The sequence below is a fragment of the Pogona vitticeps genome, chromosome 1 (genome assembly GCF_051106095.1).
Source record: "Pogona vitticeps strain Pit_001003342236 chromosome 1, PviZW2.1, whole genome shotgun sequence".
In the NCBI taxonomy this organism is placed as follows: Eukaryota; Metazoa; Chordata; class Lepidosauria; order Squamata; family Agamidae; genus Pogona; species Pogona vitticeps.
Window position 1 is genome coordinate 186,897,215 of NC_135783.1, and position 17,613 is coordinate 186,914,827.

The window sequence follows — 17,613 nt, forward strand, 5'->3', positions numbered from 1 at the left end:
CTGCTGATAATCCAGTACAAGAATGAAGTGTTGCAATGCAGGTACAAAGCTCTGCAATGTTGGTGCAATGAAGTGATGTGTGACATTTGTACTCATACAGCTGTTTACACATACCATCACCACTATTCATTTATATAGGTCCTTTAATTCTTGTGTAAGGACTAGCTGAATTCCCACCCTGCCATTTTCTTTCTCTTCTGTTGCATGGGTTTTTAAAACAAATTTTAATAAACAAAATAATACAACCAAATAATTACAGCACAGAATGATAAAATAAAATGATTTAGGACCATACTAGTTTTAAAATGTACAACAAATATCCAAATAATAAGTTGTTAAATATGGAGATATGTAACAGTTAGATAATTTTTTTAACAAAAGAAGCAATACAAGAGCTTACTGTGTTTCCCCGAAAATAAGACAGGGTCTTATATTAATTTTTGCTCCAAAAATGCATTAGGGCTTATTTTCAGAGGATGTTTTATTTTTTCTTCATGCATAACAATCTACATTTATTCAAATACTGTCATGCCATCTTCTAGTTGCTGCACAATGATGAATTAACTGGGGCTTATTTTTGGGGTAGGGCTGATATTACGAGCACCCTGAAAAATCATACTAGGGCTTATTTTCAGGTTAGGTCTTATTTTCGGGGAAACAGGGTAGTATGAGGAAAAGTGAAGCGCATTGTTCCATAGAAGTGGCTAGGAAAAGGATAAAAAATATAAGGCAGTATGGCTATTTGCAAAACTTGTTATGAGGGGTCATATGGAAAGGAATGAATCATGAGCTTAAGGATGTCTTGACCATTTGGTCTGTTCTATTAATTTTTCCATCAGTGCTGCTGTCCAGAGCCATCCTTTCCATTTCTTTAGTGACTGATTTGTGTTGCGTTGTGGATGCTATGCTGGATTAGTGGGGAGGTAGCTGACGCACCCACTCACCCCATGGTCCTGCTGCTACTCTGTTTTTGTTTATGAATCTCTTGATTTCCCCAGACTGGCAAATTCCACAAGTCATGGGCAAGTCTGAATCCATTAAGACTTGATCCAGGGGGTTCTCCTGGCAGAATTCAAAATTAGTGTAGCCAAGTAATATGGACAGGGCAGGCTGACATGGCACATATCTCAAAATGCTACTGAATCATAAAGCTGTGTGTCATATCACAATACTGTAGTATGTGTGTAAGTATCTATATTTATTTAATTAATCTATCTTTTGTATATGCTTCTGTGTGTTTTATATGCTTAAATACCTGTAACATGTTATTAGATGCGATGTGAAAGATTTGTTGAAGAACTGGAAAGTTATGCTAAGCAAGTTGAAGAATTTTACTCTTACGGGGACATTCAGGAAGTCAACAGGTACCTGAAAAAAGCACAGGCATTGAATGCAAAGCTAGATGCAGCTGCTGACAAGGTAAGATATTGGGCCTTTGTTTATAGCAGCTGTTGTCTTGTCTTGAGAAGGGGTTTGGCTCAAGTTTAAACCGGATGTTAAGGTCATAGAGATGGACGCTTACCGCAGTTTGGCACTTCAGCGTGGTTTGGCAGATTGGGCCCATAAGCATTGCGCAGGTGCTCTGGATTCCGTACCCCACCTCCTCCTGTGGGTCCGCACTCAGAAGAGGAGGCTGGCCATGGACGCTCATGGCCCTGCTTCTGACAGGGCATCCGTGGGAAGAGGCAGGGAGCAGAATCGAGGGTGCTGGTGCGACACCAGTGGGCCCAATCCGCCAAACCACGCTGAAGCACTGAACCACTGTAAATGCCTGTTTCTAATTAAGGAGCATGTGTATTTCCCATGTTTAATCCCAATGGGTTTACCTCAGAGATGTGTGCTTCAACAATCAGACTTGTAAATTAAGCCTGTGTCTACCTTGTAGTAATGAATCACAAAGAAAACACACTAATGTTACATTTGCTAGTAAGGAAAATCATGTTCCATCTTTCTTCCTTCCTTCTTTTCCTCAGAAAAGGACCTAAAGTGGAGTAGGTCTTTAACTGCTTGAGGGAGTACCACTTTTAAAAACATGCTAGGTTAAAGTATGGTAAACTAGCTACCTGTGTGTGATTTTCAGATTGCTATACATTACTGGTTTGATTGCTTTTTAGTACTACTGTACTTGTGTTTTCCATTTTTGTGTTTTCCATTTCTTAGAGTGGCTTTTTTTTTTAAAAAAGTAAATCTATTGATCCTTGTCTTAATATTGCCTGTTAATGATGTAAGATGCCTCTTTACTAAGTTTTAGTTTTAAACATTGTCTTTCATTGTTGCAAGCTGCCTTGAGCCCTTTTAAAGGAGAAAGGTGAGGTTAAATAAGTAAGTAAGTAAGTAAGTAAGTAAGTAAGTAAGTAAGTAAGTAAGTAAGTAAGTAAGTAAGTAAGTAAGTAAGTAAATAAATAAATAAATAAATGAATAAATAAATAAATAAATAAATAAATAAATAAATAAGGGACATTATTAATGAATCAGTCTGCATAGGACTATGTTTACTATCAAGAACCTGAATAAAGAATTATATAGATTTTGGACCAAAATGGGTGTATACTTGTATACAGTGGTGCCTCGTACAACGAGTGCCCCGTTTAACGATGAATTCGCATAGCGATGGCATTTTTGCCATCGCTTTTGCGATCGTATAACGATGTTGCCTGTGGGGAAAAATCGCTTTGCGATGTTTTCCCCATAGGCACCATTTTCCCCCAGCTGAGCGGCGGGAGCCTCCGAAGGAGTGCTCCGCAGCTCAGCTGGGGGAAAATGCCTGCGGTGGCCTCGGAAGGAGCCTTCCGAAGGGTCCTTCCGAGGCCACCGCTGGGATTCCCCTTCCCCGCAGCCGGCTTCCCCGACCATGGTCGGACTCTCAGGAGTCCGACCATGCATGGGGTAGCCTGCCGCGGGTCGGATCCAAGCCGCGGGGAGAGGGTGGGGGGATCCGGATGGATCCCACCACCCTCCCCCCGCGGCCTGAGGAGGGTGGGAGCCATGGCCGGACCCCCGCGGCCTGAGGAGGGTGGGAGGCATGGCCGGACTCCTCGCCAGGCACCACGGCTCCGATCCGATCTGAGCTGCGGTGCCTGCCAAGGAGTCCGGCCATGCCTCCCACCCCCCCCACCTCCTGCGGCTTGAGAAGGGTGGGAGGCATGGCCGGACTCCTCGCCAGGCACCGCGGCTCTGATCCGATCTGAGCCGCGGTGCCTGCCAAGGAGTCCAGCCACGCCTCCCACCCCCCCACCTCCTGCGGCTTGAGAAGGGTGGGAGGCATGGCCGGACTCCTCGCCAGGCACCGTGGCTCCGATCCGATCTGAGCCGCGGTGCCTGCTAAGGAGTCCGGCTATGCCTCCCACCCCCACCCCCACCTCCTGTGGCTTGAGAAGGGTGGGAGGCATGGCCGGACTCCTCGCCAGGCACCGCGGCTCCGATCCGATCTGAGCCGCGGTGCCTGCCAAGGAGTCCGGCTATGCCTCCCACCCCCCCACCTCCTGCGGCTTGAGAAGGGTGGGAGGCATGGCCGGACTCCTCGCCAGGCACCGCGGCTCCGATCCGATCTGAGCCGCGGTGCCTGCTAAGGAGTCCGGCTATGCCTACCACCCCCACCCCCACCTCCTGCGGCTTGAGAAGGGTGGGAGGCATGGCCGGACTCCTCGCCAGGCACCGCGGCTCCTGCCTTCTCCTCCACCGGGCACCTCTTCCGCTGCTGCAAGCACAGTCGGGGCAGTCCTTTGGGAGATGCCGGGCTGTGGAGAAGAAAGGCAGAAGCCCATCCGATCTCCCCCCCCTCCACACCGGGCAGCTTCTCCCGCTGCTCCCGATGGTTGGGAGGGGAGATCGGATGGGCTTCTCCCTTTCTTCTCCACAGCCCGGCTCCTCCCAAAGGGCTGCCCCGAAGTTGCTTGCAGCAGCGGAGGAGGTGCCCGGTGGAGGAGAAATGACAGATCGGCTCCTGCCTTCTCCTCCACCGGGCACCTCTTCCGCTGCTGCAAGCACAGTCGGGGCAGCCCTTTGGGAGAAGCCAGGTGGTGGGGGAGAAGGCAGGAGCCGATGCCGTCTTCCCCCCCTCCCCCGAGGCTTCTCCCAAAGGGCTGCGCCCGATAGTGGGGGAGAAAACCGGATAATCCGTTCCTATTGGAACGGATTATCCGGTTTTCAATGCATCTCTATGGGAAAACACGTTTCACTTAACGATGTTTTCCCATAGCGATGTTTTTTTTGGAACCAATTAACCTCGCTATGCGAGGCACCACTGTACTTAAGAGTTGTAGTGAAGTTGTCATTTAATATGAGGCCTATGTTGTTGTTATTATTTAAATTATCTGTACCATCTTTAGATTGATCAGATCAATGCAGAGGAAGAGGCTTATGGATGGCCAGCATCTCAGTATCCTCAGCGTAAAAAAATCCAAGATACTTTGAATCCCTATCTTCGCCTTTATGATATGACGGTAGAATTTAACACTAAGTACCGAAATTGGATGGATGGAATCTTCACGAAGGTGAATCCAGATCAAGTAGACTTGGATACAGGGAACTACTGGCGTGCACTGTATAAATTAGAGAAAACCTTTCACGATTCACCAAATGCATTATTTCTGACAACAAGGATCAAGGCAAAAGTGGAAGAATTTAAGGAACACATTCCCTTGATTCAAGTGATCTGCAACCCCGGTTTGCAAGACCGGCATTGGGAAGCCATGTCGGAAATAGTTGGGTATTCTCTGAAACCTTCTGAAGACTCCACTGTCTCTTCCTATATTGATATGCACCTTGAGCCCTACTTGGAAAAGTTTGAAAGCATAAGCGAAACTGCCAGCAAAGAGCACTCACTTGAGAAGGCCATGGTGAAAATGATTTCAGAGTGGGATGGCATGGAATTTGTTCTCCTCTCTTATAGAGAAACTGGGACTTACATTTTATCAGCTGTGGATGATATTCAGATGTTGCTGGATGACCACATTGTCAAAACGCAGACGATGAGAGGATCGCCTTTCATCAAACCTTACGAAAAAAAGATGAGGTAAAATGTTTTCTGAGGCGAGATTTCAACAGCAGGATGTTGCTTAGCTTGCGATCCTGATCATTCATGGCTAGCTGTGGGCCAAACTCTGTATGGTGGTGGCAGACCAGTGTGAAGAATCCATCTGTGGATGCTGTAAAAAGTAGGGGTGGAGGTATACACATAATTTAAAGTATCAGACAGGCATGCTGAAGGAGGAAACTCGTGTCCATGCTTCCCCCTGCAAATCTGCTTCATCCGTTTTCTTCTCCTTGAGGTTCTGAGACTAGAAGTAATGAGAGAAAATACTGTATTTTTCCGTGTATAAGACTATAATTTTGTCTAAAATCTTTAGACTAAATATTGAGGGTTGTCTTATACACAGAAGTAAGCTGAGGAGAGAACAAAAACAAGTGGAGGGGAAAGCAGGGATCAAAGCGATCCTGCAGCGCTTTGATCCCTTTTCCCCTACACTTGCTAAGCCCCATTTAGATTGGATTAGAAAAATGGGGGACGTCTTATACACAGAAAAATATGGTAGTAGGAATGTGTATTTCTAGTGGGGAAAGCAGATGGATTCAACTTCCAAAATCCATGTTGTGTTCCCAATGGTCCTGGTCCCTTGCTTTTATATTAAATCAACATCAGCATGATAGTTGGGCCCTCCTAATAGCACCTTGAATCTTTAAACAGGCCAGCTGTTCACATACATTCACTTACTTTTTCCTCTCCAGCTGTAAGACACAAGAGATAAGGCTGATCTCTACCTAAACTGTAAGTAGATGGCTGAGGAACCAAATAAACTTTCAGGTTCTTCTCTTCTCCCAGTTTGGGTTTCTGGCTTAACTAAGGCTTGAGAGAGTGAACCATCCCCTCAGTTCCTTCTCCTCATTGTGGTGGTGTTGGTATTTCCGAAAACAGAATTTTCTTGATTTTATCCCCTTGGCCCTCTTGTTAGATCTGAAAATATGCTCTTGAGAGCATATATCTATTATTTTCTGCATGTGATGTGCTGCATGTAATTCTGTCTAATGTGAGCTCACATCCCTCTTGGGTTAAAAGGCTGAAAGAGACTGACCAAGCCTTCCTGGCAAGCTTCACACTAGGCCTCCTGTAAGAGTTCTTACCCCTTTATCTCTAATTTGTAATTTTCTACCAATATGTTATGTCCCCTCCTTTTTCTTCTGAGATTGCTCTCTTGCCACCCTATGCCAACCATGCAGAATTCAGTCTGGTTTTGTGTAGATTGGTTGAATCTTTTATTAGGGGTGGGAACTTGAGTCACGGAACTCGTTGTCAAGCTGGATTTAAGTCGCACCAGTGACTCTATTCAGACTCTTCCCCCCCCCCCCAGTGACTCAGACTAGACTTGTGAGTCAGAACCCATCCACCCCCTCCCCTTTTCTGGGGGAAAAGGCTTTTTCTTAATAGGGACTCGGACTTGGGGTTTGGGACTTGATATCAAAGACTCAGATTTGGAGTTGGGACTCAGACCCAACATCCTGGCCTTTTATTGATTTTCGATATGTGTTGTGCAGGCAGAGCTTGGTACAGAATTCAGATTGTAATGCACGATGTGGCCTGCTTTCTCTGGTGGCATGTGGAGTGGTGCACAGATCATGAATAATTGTAGTCTTTAATAAGCACAGGTTCTATGATTGGTTTATCCTGTTGAACGCAAAACATCCAGTTATTCAAGAACTAGAGTTGTTCCTCATTCCCAGTGCACCAGTCACAGAGATATGAAAGATGCTAGAAGACTACATACCTTGCTTGGGTCTTTTCACGGGAAAATGGGGCTACCACAAGCACGGACCTAAACCTCTGTACTTTTTGTTTTACAGAGAATGGGAATCCAAGCTTTTGTTGGTGCAGGAAATCTTGGATGAATGGCTCAAAGTACAGGCTACCTGGTTATATTTGGAGCCAATTTTTAGTTCTCCTGACATCATGGCTCAGATGCCTGAAGAAGGCAGGAGATTCACCACTGTGGACAAAACATGGAAGGATATCATGAAATGCGCCATTCAGGTACTGTAGTAATTTGCTCTCTTTGGTGGAATTAAGCAAAATAATAATAATAATAATAATAATAATAATAATAATAATAATAATAATAATAATAATAATAATAATAATAATAATAATAATAATAATAATTTATTGTCATTGTAAGTATATACACATACAACGAAATTCACAGACACCCAGAGACCAGACACATGCACACACATAAAATTCCCAAACACTCCCCACCCACTAGACGTCCCCCACTAAAAATACAAACATGTACACCTCAGGCCAAGTAACACAGTCCAACTAATTATTCACTACTGGTGGTCTTTAAGCTCATTATTAATTGCAATTATAGCTCTAGGATAAAAACTATTTAGAAAACGTGTGGTCCGAGTCTTAATTGTTCTATATCTTCTGCCAGACGGTAACAGTTCAAAAAAGTTATAAGCAGGATGGGAAGAGTCTCTCAGGATGCTGTGTGACTTCCTCAGACAGCGGGATGTGAAGATGTCATCCAGGGTTGGTAGCTGGAGCCCGATGATATTCTGGGCAATTTTAATGGTTCTCTGTAGAGCTTTTTTGTCCGCTACAGAGCTACTCCCAAACCATGCCAGAATGCCATAAGTTAGGACACTCTCAATGGTGCTACGGTAGTAGGACAGAAGTAAATGCTGTGATAAATTTAATTTCCCGAGCATTCTCAGGAAATACAGCCTCTTCTGTGCCTTCTTTATTAGCATGTTGGCATTTATAGTCCATGAGAGGTCCTCTGAGATGTAAGTACCCAGAAATTTAAAACTACCAACTCTCTCCACTTCCTCACCGTTTATGTACAGTGGTAAATGTACATTTCTCTTCCTCCTAAAATCAATTATGAGTTCTTTAGTTTTTTTGATGTTAAGTGTGAGATGATTTTCTTTACACCATAGTATCAATCTTTGTACTTCCTTTCTATAAGCAGACTCATTGTTCTTATTTATGAGTCCCACCACTGTCATATCATCCGCAAATTTAATAATTGCATTGGTGTATATATGGTTGATGGAAATTAATGTGGAATGAATGATTGCTATTCATGACAAGAGGTACAAGACTTTGAGTAAAGACCTTGTAGAAATTGGGAGTTTGTGTTAACTGCACACTAAAGCACATTATGTGTCTTGAAAAACATTGTGCTTGGTAGCTTTGGACTGGGGTTGGGGCACTGGACCCCTGAGCTGTTCAAAATCCATCTACATTTTTGGTAGGCATCCTTCGGTCTCAAGAGACTGTGGTAACGTGCTCTGAATAGAGGTCTTGGAACAGCGTCTAGTGTGGCTGAGAAGGCCAATTCGAGAGTGACAGTCCATTCCACACTGAAGACAAATACAGTCTGTCTCCTGTCCAGCTCCCTGATTTTGCTGCTTTCGGGACTGCCTCTTTGCCTCGGTCTGCTGGACAAGGGTCTCTTCAAAATGGGAGAGGCCATGCTGCACCGCTTGCCTCCAGGCTGAACACTCAGATGTCAAGGTTTTCCATCTGTTGAGGTCCATTCCCAAGGCCTTCAGATCCCGCTTGCAGATATCCTTGTATCACAGCTGTGGTCTCCCTCTGGGGCACTTTCCCTGCATTAATTGTCCATACAGGAGATCTTTTGGAAACTGTGTATATGCTCCCCAAATATAACTACAAAGCATAAATAGGCAGTTAACACAGAGACATACACCTCCTCCAACCTGCATTAGCCTGCCGCATTGCCAATAACAGGGCCCTAGATAAGCCTGGGGCCTACCTTTCTCAGCCTACTTCCTGGAGACAAATAGCAGCACAGGATTTATTCATTTATTTTTTAAAAATATACAGCCAAAATTATGCTGCTGAAATCTGTGGAATTTCAGGGGAGAAGTGTATCTGGAGGAATTTCATGTACTGACATGAAAATGTGGATGCAATGCAAGTATTTTAAGAGAAGCAACTATCTCAGTTGTTATAGAAAATCTCTTGATCTAAGAGCATAGGAGGAGCCTGCTTGATCAGGCAAAAAGACTGTCTTGTCCATCATCCTTTTCCAACTCTGGCCAACAAGATGACTATGGGAAGTCCATGATCAAGATGTGAAGGCAACTGCCCTCTTCCTGTGTTGCGCCCCAGCAGCTGATGAGACATGCTGGCTCCTGAGTAGTGTAAACTTTTTGACTGGTACCCATCAACAGGCTTATTTATTTATTTGTCTAATCCCCTTTGAAAGTCATCCATGGGGCCATCCTCAGATCTTAGAAATTCCATGGTCTAATTATATCTGTCCTGAATTTCTGACCACTCCACTTCAGTAGATGATCCTGAATTCTGTTTTTATGAGAGTAGGTGAAATGTTTTTCCTGTAACTACTAGCTTCGTATCTTGCCCAATTTTATCACAGCCTTCCATTCCTGGCTTTGTTTTAAACCAAACAGCCCAAAATATGACTTCTTCTTCGTGGCCTCTGTGAATCACACCCTAGGTAATCCGCGCCTGTGCGGAGCCTCATTGGAATATTCTAGAGCGTCTGCGGTAGCAAAAAAACCCAACACATTAGTGTAGACCCCTCCCCCTCCGTATATGTGCCTTGGTGCCAAGGCTCTCCCTTCAGTTTCTTTTAACCGCTGCGTTGAGAGTCTTGTATCAATCACTTCTGTGAGTTTTTCCCTAAAATGAAAGAGACTTTGTTTTTGATTCCTTTAAACACTTAAGACTTTATTAGCATTGTTTTAAAAGAAGGAGAGGTTGTTTTTCCTTTGTTGCTGTGGCCTTGCAGCCAAAGCCCCCTTCCCTTTTTCCTTATTTTCATGGCCCCAGAGGGCCCGTTTAAACATTGCGTGGTCTGCAAGAACAAGATCCCGCTTTCTGACGGCCATGCTAAATGTCTTTTCTGTCTTGGTGAGGCCCACCAAACCTCTTCTTGCCCTCACTGAGAATTTCAAACGCGGAGTTCTCTGCAGTCGTCTTTCTAGACTTAAGCTTCGGCTTTGGGAACAATCCCTCCAGCCTACAAAATCTATGGCTCAGCCTACCTTTAAGTCCACTTCACCAGCTAAGTCCATGGATTAAGCCATTTCAGAGATGGCGAAACAGTGCTCTGATGCCCCTTCAACATCGTCCACTAAGGGGCACAAAGCCAAACATTCAATGCTGAAATTATCGCCATAAAAAATGTCCACCAAACGGAAGCCATCCACCAATGCACCTTAGGTTCAAGAACTCTCGCCACCAAAGAAACCTAAATCTTCGAAGGCAACATTCCTGAGGGTTACTTCCCCACAGTTCCTGGAATCTGGGGATCCAGTATGCATGGGTTCACCTTTGGATGAAGAAATACTTCCATCTCATCAACCATATCCATCACAGTCACCAGAATGGGAGGAGTGGATGGAACAGCTCACATCCTCCCCGGCTAGCCCTCGATAATCTGGCTCTTCCAGCGAGTCCTCCTTGGTTGCTTTGCCCAACATGCAAGGAGTTGAAACGCAACCTGAGACTGTGCCCTACTCCATCCCAACAGGCCTGCCACCCCGTCGCGTCATCAAGGGCACCAGCCATGTGGGACCGGCAACATATCTTTGTGTGCGGCATCAACCCATGCTTAGCACTATCATTGGGTAGCCATTTGCCCTGATCAGTGCTCAACCGATAAGCCTGCCAAACATTAACAACCAGTTGCTCTCCCTGGTTCGATGGCAGTGCCACATCAGAGGTCTCACTTACGGCAGCCCTCAATGTCAAAACGGTTTTACCTTGATGATCCTCAACAGATTCCTACAGTTTATCACCAACCGGCACCTAAGAAACCCAGAGCAGCCAATCAATACTCTTCAGCTCAGGGTGCATTTGCAGCTCCGGTAAACCGCTACTTTCCTGCCAGTCAGCAGGATTGTGATCGATCATCCCGCTTGGCATCACCGGCATCCATCTACTCGACAGCCATCCAGGGTGGCCCATTGACACACACCATCTTGGCACCAACCTCCATTTTGACACCATCGAGTTACTGGCTCTGATATTGACAATCCTCTATATTGATCACTGTCCAAGCCTTCATTTCAACACCATCAAGATACTGGCTCAGATATTGACAATCCTCGATATTGATCACTGCTCATGGATGCCCCATCAATATTGATACCGATGGATGATCCTCGACATCGACTGCTGTCCATGGACGTGCCTTCAACATCAACATCCGGACATAGGAACCAATATTTTCAGGCGCAGCCCCTTAGTATCGAGGCCGATTGTCAGTCTGTGGATTCTCAACTTGAAGCGGAGCATCCCGAACAGGGATCCAGACCACAAACAACATCTGTTTTGCTCACATCACCGGAGTCTGACTTAGCAGATGCTGACCCGCCATCTCCAGCGGAGGATTTTCAAATTTATGCAGAATTGATGGTGCACATGGCTAAGTCCCTGGATCTCCAAATACACAGACCTACAACTGAACCAGTGGGTCATCTCTACGATCCAATCTCCAAGGATACCACAACTCTGGTTTACATTTGTATGTCACCATCCCTACTTAACACTGCCCTGTGCTCGTGGACGAAACTGGCTTCGTCTCACTCGATGTCGAAACACATCAACAATCTTTACCGAGTTCATGATCCAGGAGTGGTTTTTCTTCAGAAACAACCAGCCCCAAACTCAGTCTTTGTCGAGGCTTCCCAATCTTGATCTCAACATCGTCAAATTCTCATACCACCCAATAAGAACAGCAGGCAGATCGACTCCATGGGCAGATGGCTATACTCTTCTGTGTCATGAGTTCAGCCAAAGAAGATCTGGAATCTGAGGGGTTAATTACAGCTGGGGAAAATGCTGGGCAATCAGAATTGCAGACAACTGAATCAGCACCAGATTCTCCTCCCCCAGTAGCCAGAGTAAGGGATAAGCTTTGGCAAAGACTCATGACATGAAGGTTTGAGGCTCACATGAATGCTTCCCATAGGAACATCAGGTTGACCAGCCCTGAGTTTTAGCAGGACGAAGTGTTTAGATGACTGCTGCTGCTGCTATAAAATTTGCACCCAGAGGCTTGGAAGCTTGTGGAAGCAACAAATCCATTCTCTGGCTTGCGTACACGTTCCTGCTATCTTGAACCTTGCTTACTTGACTCTTGGATTCTGACGTCTTACTACGGTTTGTGTTTTGGCTTTGGCAATTTGGCATCTGCTTTGTATCCCCCAGACTTCTGACTTTGGACTGACTTATTGGACTTTCACCTGCTGTATCCCCTGGAAATGTGACATTCCGCTGCATTCACCATGAGAGTCTCCAACTACCAAGGATCCATGGGTGCTTTCCAGCGGTTCCTCTGGGACAATGTGTCCACCTTCATTGAGGCACTTCCCGAGGACAAAAAGGTTTTGTCTCAAACGTTCCAACAAGAAGGACTGTCAGTTGCCAAACAACAAATGCTCTCAGCTAGGCATACTGTTGATGCCACAGCCAAATCCATGGCTACCTCTGTCACCCTTCGGCATTTTTCTCTGGGTTGTCCTCTTGTGAGTAGACACAAATTTAGAAGTACATGATCAAATTTAAATAGAAATACAATACTGTACATTCTACCTCAATGGGGAAGACTGTGACTGACAACCTGTGCGCCTGGTTGCTCTTCTGCTACACTCATGCGGTATGGACAGCATCAAGGCCCTCTCTTGCTGACCCTTATGGCTGGAGAGCCTTCAGATCATGGACTGTTCTCTAACAACCCTTTCAAACAAAAGACGGTCCTCTGTAAGGCAAGGCACAGGGGATTATATCCAACATTAGGCTGGAGAAAAAAAAGTTGCCACCAGCAGAAGCAGCAGAACTAGCATGAGCAAGCACACTCAGCCACAAATGAAGTCGTCATGAGTTGTGCAGTGTCTTATGCAGCAGATTGTATGACGCCAGTGGAACGGGTTGGACAGCAAGGGGAATCAAGGCCTGGAGTTGAGGGTTGTGCAAGGAGAAAAATGCAGTTCCTGCAAGTTGTAGGAGACAGTGCAGGCAACCCATGGTCCATGGGCTGCACCCAGGCTGCGTCCACTTACACAGGCCCACTCAAGTCTCCACAAGGGTCTCCCCTCATCCCATCACCAAATTCAAAGCCATTAGCAAAAATGAACCTGCCCTTTAAATTTTTTTTAACGTGAGGTGTGTGCTGGTCCCAGGTCTTGCCTCCCAGTCTCAGACGGACTGCTCGCTTTGAAAGCAAGGGATGCGCTGCATTCTGGGGGGGGGGGGAAGCACTTTCAGAAGCATGTTTCTGCTAATAAATAAGGCACATGCAACTGAACACATCATCTTTTGAAGAGAAAGGAAGGAGTAAATCTTTGCCACTGTCACGGCAAATTCAGTATCACCCCAGTGGTGAATTCAGTGTCACTGCCATGGTGGCAAGTTTCGGTAATTAAGGATTTCCTCCACCCATCTTGTAGTTCCCCTGGCTTCCCACTTACGTACGAAAGGGAGCTGTGGAAGTCTTGGGACAGAGGCAGGAAATCAGCCCTCCTGATGACCTTGTCCGTCTTACACAGATGTAGTTGCACTAATAGGATTTTAGTCAGCATGTAAAATGTGGAACTGCCCTTACTACTTTCCTCATTATTTTATATATTTTTGACATTTCCCTGTCAATGAACAGGTAGGAATGTTTCCCCAGAAGATGGCAGTATATGTCTAGAAACTGCAGCTAGATTTTATAGCGGGAACATATTATCCCTATCAGCATAAACCAAAACTGAGTGTATGTGTAGATTTTCTGACTTGCTGTTATGTTTTACCGAGACAGCAAGAAATCGTGAAAGCGTTTTTCCCCATTGCCCTATACTTTACCCCTGTTTTGAATATTTGTTTTCTCTGTGTGGCTTCAGTCAAAGAAGAGGAAATTGCTATTGGCTTTCGTTGCTATTTTTGATAAACAAAAATGGTGTAAAGCAGCAATCCTTGTCCATATGTAAAGTCAAATGAAAGAAGCTGTTTAAATTATCTCAAGAGAAGAATCTGTGAACATGCAATCATTTCGATGTGTAACATTTTCCACACGCTTAACCATGGTTTAATTTTATTTTTATGCTGCTTCTTTATCTGCAAGTCGCCTGCAAATGACTTCACTGCTTTTTTAAAAACAAATGTAATTTGATTTATTCTCCAAGTTGTACCGGAGCTGGAACTGTTGAATATTGGTATGCACTAAGTATCTAAATTGTGGAGACAGGGCGTTATTTCCAAATATATTTCTAAAGGAAAGCTTCAAAATCTGTGATGTGGTCTGTCGTAAATATAAGCAATGAACTTGCATACAATTGCCACTTGAGGGTGCTCATGTAGCATTAATCAAAACATCTAATTTTTTTTCTTTAGGTTGAGGGTGGGTGGGCAGAGAAAAGGCTGAGGTGGGGGATGAACAGAGTTCAATATTCTAAAGGAAAATAGCTACCATGGGCCTCTGGAGGCATTTTTCTTAAAGTGGGGGCAAAACTGCACCATGGTATGCATGTATAACTTGTGTGCATTGCACTTACTGCCATGATACACCTGTGCATTTTCCTTGTGGGTGTGTACATGCTTTGTTCTTTAGCATCACATTCTATATGATTTAAGCAGCTGCAAGCAGTGGGAGGAAAACCGCCGAAATATGGAATTTGGCAGTACTGATGCAGAATGCAAGAGACATCGTGAATCCCAGCAAAACATTTATTTGAAATGAGGGACATTTGCAAAATCTGAATAAGAGGGGGGAACACATTGACGAACAAAGATAGTAGATTTTAGACTGTGCTGGCTGTTTTCTTGCAGCGTTGCTTTATCATAGTATTGATAGCAGACAGAGGGGCTTCCTATTTGTAACCCCGTGGCTGAACAGGGAGACTCATCCTCCCACCCCCCTTGCCACAATGGCTGGATGAGCAGGAAGGCAGGACTACAGCATCCAGGCTACTGCCATGATTGGGGCCCAGGGCATACGCTGGCCACACATGCCGCGTGCCATGCGGTAAGTGGTCCGGCGGGTTCTGGATCTGGGTGGTAATCAGTCTGGGCACGTGTTGGCGGGCTTGGTATTTTTATATGAAAATGAAGCCCTCGTGTCTCCATGTTGTCCAAAGATTTTCTTTGAGGAAACATTGGTCATCACTCAGTGGAGAGGGTGAGAACCTAGAGACTTCAGATAATATTTTTAGACTTCAATTGCCAGGTAACCAATGGTAATGGACTGTGGGTTTTGTAATCTGCAAGTACTTCCTGAGAGACCAAAGTAGAGATGGGCATGAACCTCCTTCCTCTGCCTTCCTGGCTGGATTCTCCACTCACCAGCCAGCATGTACTCCTCTCCTCCTCCTCCTCTTCGGCTGTTCAGTCCCCAGCAGGAGCACGAGTTTCCCTGCCCTGCCTTCTTGGCTGATCGCCCACTCAGACAAGGAGGCGGGACAGGCAGACCTGTGCTCCTGCCAGGTACTGGTTGAACAGCCGAAGAGGAGAAGGAGAGGAGCATTCTTTTGACTTCTGAGTGGTTCATTGTCCAGGGAGGTGGGGGAAGAGAGAACACATGGCGCCCACCTCCGAATCGAGGTTCGTGCCCATCTCTAAATGAACTCGGGTGTTCCTTTTCCCGAGAGAATGTGCGTGAATTATTGTTATGACTTAATTCATTGTCCGAATGTACAGAAACATTGGAGAAGCCAGCTATTTGCTTAGACAAACATATGGGCAGAATAGCTGCTGTGACTTTTTCCTGTAATATCAACTTCTACGAGGGAACATTGCCTGCATCCTTGCCACCTCCTTTTCCTGTGCCCGTGAAACTTGTCTAGAGAGCCTAGGAGGTCTATCAAAATAAATTCCATGAGGTAGAACAGGGAATATGAAAGCATCAATGGCTAGGAGAAGAGGAGAGTTAGTACCAAAAAGCGGAATGTGTTCTGACCAACAAGAATACCAATTTACTAAGAGAATCAAGTGAGGAGTTTTAAACAGCAGTTTCCCCTGTCCAAATTGGATGGCTGAAGAACTGCTGAATTACATTTTGCCTTTAAATGAGGGATGTGGGAAACCTGCACCTCCCTCTGGGAAGCGCAAGTTTCCTTTAAAACAAGACATGACCTTATTGCAAATCTTGTTTTAAAAATTTTTTTAAGTCGTTTCCAGAGATTTGAATATACACCCCATCTTACGTCATAAACTACTGGCAAATTCCAGTGGCACCTAGCATAGCAGTTGCCCCTCCTTATTTATTAAGCAAGTTTATTTCCTCCTTACAAGATTGTGACTGAACCTATTAAGGATATTAACAAAGATGGAGGCCAGAATGTAATGAACCATTTATTCTTGCATAAGTGGTGTAAATTGGGGTGACATATTGCAGCTAGTTAATATGGTGCAGGTTTCATTCCAAGGCATGTGCACCCAGGAATGCAATCAACACCTCGTTAATTAGTGGTAATTGTGCAAAAATATAGAAAGGTAGCCAAACAGCAGCACTTGAATCGCTATAACTGCAGATCAAAAACACTGGTGTGTCATTGTCAAAATTAGCCAATGTGCAGTGCTGAAGCCTGCCTGAATAAAAATGAAGCAGAATGCCGTCAGCAAAGGAGCTGGAGAGTGTTGAAGGATTATTCTTCATCAAAACTTTGTGGAGGAGAATTTGGAGAAAGTGGATCAAATTCTTTTGAGCTCTAGAGGCTACCTTGGGAACAATGAAAGACTTAACACCCAGCTTTTAAATAGGGATCAATTTTCACTTACTATTTTTCTCCCCTTCAGGACAAACATGTTCTTACAGTGGTCATGATAGACAAGATGCTGGAAAAACTGAAGAAGTGCAACGAGTTCCTGGAATTAATTCTGAAGGGACTGAACGAGTATTTAGAAAAGAAGCGTCTGTTTTTCCCCAGATTCTTCTTCTTATCCAACGATGAACTCCTTGAAATTCTCTCAGAGACCAAAGATCCCACACGGTAGAGTATTATTTGATAGACATCTGTGGGAACCATTGCTTTCTTTGTAAAGTTCATTAAGGGCTATATGTTTTGGAGTGGTAGGGTATTGGTTCTGTTCAAATGATGTATACACCCATTTAAAAAAAAACAATTAGCAATGTTATCATCCATCCTGTTGAACAGAAATTTTGTTAAATAAGATGGATGGCTTCATCTTTGACTCCCCTTATTCCCCATATTCAACCCAATGAACAATTCTGTCCCTTCCTGTTTTACAAAAGGCAAACATACAGCGCTTCCTCAGTGTCCCCTCAGCAAAAGTGCAGGTCATGACTGAACCTTTTCAGGGTATCTCTTGATTACTGCAACTGTATCCTCTCCAGCCTTCTGTTGTCTCACCATTGTCTCCTCATCTCTCTTCAGCATCCTACTGGCAAAACCATCCATATCCCTCATTTCTCATGTGATGCTGCACCTTAATTGTTATACTGGTTCCTGGATTCAACTCAAGTTCCTTGTTCTTACCTTCAAAGCCCTTTCCTAGCCTTGCTTGCCCCACCTCTCTATTCCCAGATCCCAATACATAATGTTCACTTATCCATCTTCCCTCCCTCTATGTTTTGATTGTACCTTGTTCCCTCAAAGGATTCCCTACTTTCTTCCTTG

The 17,613-nt window shown here is 44.7% G+C and overlaps 1 protein-coding gene across 2 annotated transcripts in view; it reads left to right on the forward strand.

Annotated features, from left to right (window-relative positions):
* The window catches only part of DNAH7 (dynein axonemal heavy chain 7), a 191,915-nt gene that overhangs the window by 44,387 nt on the left and 129,915 nt on the right, over positions 1–17,613 (forward strand). For both annotated transcript variants that reach the window (XM_072979520.2, XM_072979522.2), the window contains exons 16-19: positions 1,273–1,419; positions 4,329–5,014; positions 6,838–7,024; positions 16,772–16,965. In XM_072979520.2, coding sequence (XP_072835621.2) covers positions 1,273–1,419; positions 4,329–5,014; positions 6,838–7,024; positions 16,772–16,965 — 1,214 coding nt within the window. The remainder of the gene's footprint in view (positions 1–1,272; positions 1,420–4,328; positions 5,015–6,837; positions 7,025–16,771; positions 16,966–17,613) is intronic.